Source organism: Cricetulus griseus, chromosome 4, assembly GCF_003668045.3.
Source record: "Cricetulus griseus strain 17A/GY chromosome 4, alternate assembly CriGri-PICRH-1.0, whole genome shotgun sequence".
NCBI classification, from domain to species: domain Eukaryota; kingdom Metazoa; phylum Chordata; class Mammalia; order Rodentia; family Cricetidae; genus Cricetulus; species Cricetulus griseus.
In genome coordinates, this window is record NC_048597.1 from 133,165,715 (window position 1) to 133,168,644 (window position 2,930).

The 2,930-nt window shown below is 38.0% G+C and overlaps 1 protein-coding gene across 1 annotated transcript; it reads right to left on the bottom strand.

Annotated features, from left to right (window-relative positions):
* Positions 1 to 1,018: 1,018 nt before the first annotated feature.
* Positions 1,019 to 1,957, bottom strand: LOC103161694 (olfactory receptor 7D4). The gene has a single exon (XM_027411663.2). The coding sequence runs from the start codon at positions 1,952 to 1,954 to the stop codon at positions 1,019 to 1,021; it is 936 nt and encodes a 311-aa protein (XP_027267464.1). The 5' UTR covers positions 1,955 to 1,957.
* Positions 1,958 to 2,930: the final 973 nt, after the last annotated feature.

Genomic DNA, 2,930 nt, shown 5'->3' on the forward strand with positions numbered 1-2,930 from the left:
ATCTTGTATAAATCATTTCCATTTTGTTATAGATTTTCTAAATACTGCCCTCCCCATTCGAGTTCATTTCTAACTTGCCTTGAGATATTATAGACATTTCAAGTTTCAAGATTACTTTATATTCTTTAGTCATAGAGAATAATAGATTTTGAATGTTATAACAAATCTCTTAGATTAAGTACTTCATATGAAATAAAATTTGTTTCTCACAATTCTAGAGATTTAAAAATTTTAAATTAATAACAGATTTGATGTCTACTGAGGTCCAATTTTCTGGTTAATAAATGGTACCTTCTTACTATGTTCTTATGTAGTAGAAGAGGAAAGATAGTTCCCTTTGGTCTTTTGTTTCTCTAAGAAGCTTTATTCTGGGGGGTGCCACCAGTAATACATCTAATTGTTTCCCAATTCCTCCCTTCTTAATAAAATTGTATTGGTTATAATGTTTTAACATAAAATCAGGGGGATAAAGGCATCACATCATAGACCATTTCAATATGTAGTAGCAAGAAAAATTTCTTCTCAAGTGGAAATTCTCAGGTCTAAACTCTCAGCAGTGATTTCTGAGTGGTGACTATAGGTTTTCATGATAATTTCCAGCTTGTACAGAGAGAGACTGTCTACTGGTAACATATATTCTAGCATGTGCCTGATTAATGTAGCATTTATAGCCACAGGTACTGTATACCCCTATCCATAGACTTAACTTCTATCAATGAACTATCTCATAACTTTTGCCAAACAATTCATGAATTGGTATTTAAATGGTTATAATGACCTACAGAAATGTAAATATTATGCCAAAATGAATAAATGTGTCATAAAAAGAAAGCAGGAGGATAGGAGTGAGGATAACGATGGAGGCATCACATAAGTTTCAGATAGAAGTACCCACTGTATAATTTTGTTCAAGACAGAAGAACAAATGGAATAAAACTTCTACATGATCAAGAAGCAGGATTTCTTTAGCCCACTGCTTTACTTCTGTCAGATCAGAAACCTAAAACCAGTGATTTTATCACTTAACAAAAAGGATTCTCCCAAGTGTTTGTAAGGCCTTCTTAATGTCTTTGTTCCTCAAACTGTAAATGAAAGGGTTCAGCATGGGAGTGACCACTGTATACATTACTGAGGCCACCATGCCCTTCCAAGAGAAGGAACTTGCATCAGAACTAAGGTACACACCAAGACCTGTCCCATAGAATAGTGAAACCACTGACAGATGAGACCCACAGGTAGAAAATGCCTTATATTTTCCATCTGTTGATGGAATTCTCAGAATGGAGGAGACAATTTGAGAGTAGGAATAAAGGATCCCTGAGAAAGGAACGAAGCCAAGAATACAAGTCACAATATAAAGAAGGATATGATTGATCAGTGTGTCTGAGCAAGCTGCAGTGAGGGCCTGAGCAAGTTCACAGTAAAAGTGCTTAATTATCTGATTGGTGCAGAAGGACAGCCGCAGCATCAGCAGACTCTGGATCAGAGAGTATGAGAAGCTCATGAACCAGGACACAAGAACCAGCAGGCCACACAGCTGGGGGTTCATGATGACTGGGTAGTGAAGGGGGTGGCAGATGGCCACAAATCGGTCATAGGCCATCAAAGTCAGAAGAAATGTGTCCATGCCTCCAAAGACCATGAAAAAATACATCTGGGTGATGCATCCTGCATAGGTGATGGACTTGCTCTGTGTTTGGATATTCACCAACATCTTAGGGATGGTTGTAGAGATGAAACAAATGTCGGAAAAGGACAGGTTGGAGAGGAAGAAGTACATGGGAGTGTGGAGGTGGGAGTCAGAGCTGACAGCCAGAATGATGAGCAGGTTCCCAAGCACAGCAACCACAAACATGAGCAGAAACAGTCCGAATAGCATGGGTTGGTGCTCTGCATCTTGGGAAAACCCCACAAGTAAAAATTCTAAAATACTTGTTTGGTTTCCTGCTTTCATATTGTTGACATGCCAGCTAGAAAGCTATGGAAGAGAAAAAGTGGGAAACATTCACCATGAGGTCTCTAAATTCTCTGTCTTTTTATTTGTTGAGATGAAAGATGGCACAAAGGTTTTGCTATTATAGAACTTAGGGATTCAACATTTTCTCATTCGTTGTAAAGCTTTTCTCATATTGTTAACCAGCCCTTTGGGAAACTTGTCCATTTTTATCTCTACTTAGAACCACTAACTCTACAAAGTTAAACCACATGAATACCAGAAAACCTCTGGGACTTTTCAGACCAAAGAAGTCAGTTTCTAAAGTGCTGTAAATCCTTTCTCTGTGATGGGTCCACTCTGACCTCCAATCTCACTTCTCAACACTTTTCAGTGGTCACACTGGGTTCCGGTCATTCAGAAAGGTCTCACTTTGCAAACAGGATCAGACCCTCTTCTGTATCCATTCCTTTTGAAATCTTTCTTTTCTTTAAAAACTTTATCTTCTTAATGCCTGTCTGGTATTGTGTGTGTGATGCAGTCCTTGGCTGTCCAAGTGTTTCAATCCCATTAGGTCTCAATACCAGCTGATTCTTTGACATGCAGGAAGATTTTCATACTGTTTTGGCAGCTGAATTGATGAATCAATGAACATATGGACAAATAATTTTCCATTTCACTATAATGTGGATATTTGTTCCTCCAAAATCTTCAACAACTCTAGCTCTAAAGAAGATGGCCATAGAGAGACAAGATAAGTAAGAGAAGAGGAAATGTATAGAAAAAAATGTTTCCATCTATCATCCAGGTCTTTCAATCAATTCTGGCAGTACATTCATTCTCTAGCACTTAGACCTACATGTCCCAACAAGTTATCCTATTTTCCCTTGCATTAATACTTATATGTAATCTCACCAGATATCTTCTCCTGTAGAAGCATAAACAATAGACTTTTCCAAGTCATCAACATGTGGCCCTCTGGTTCTTTCCTAAATCC

Excerpts from the sequence above, each read along its gene's own strand:
- LOC103161694 (XM_027411663.2), bottom strand. The coding sequence starts at position 1,954 with ATGAAAGCAGGAAACCAAACAAGTATTTTAGAATTTTTACTTGTGGGG.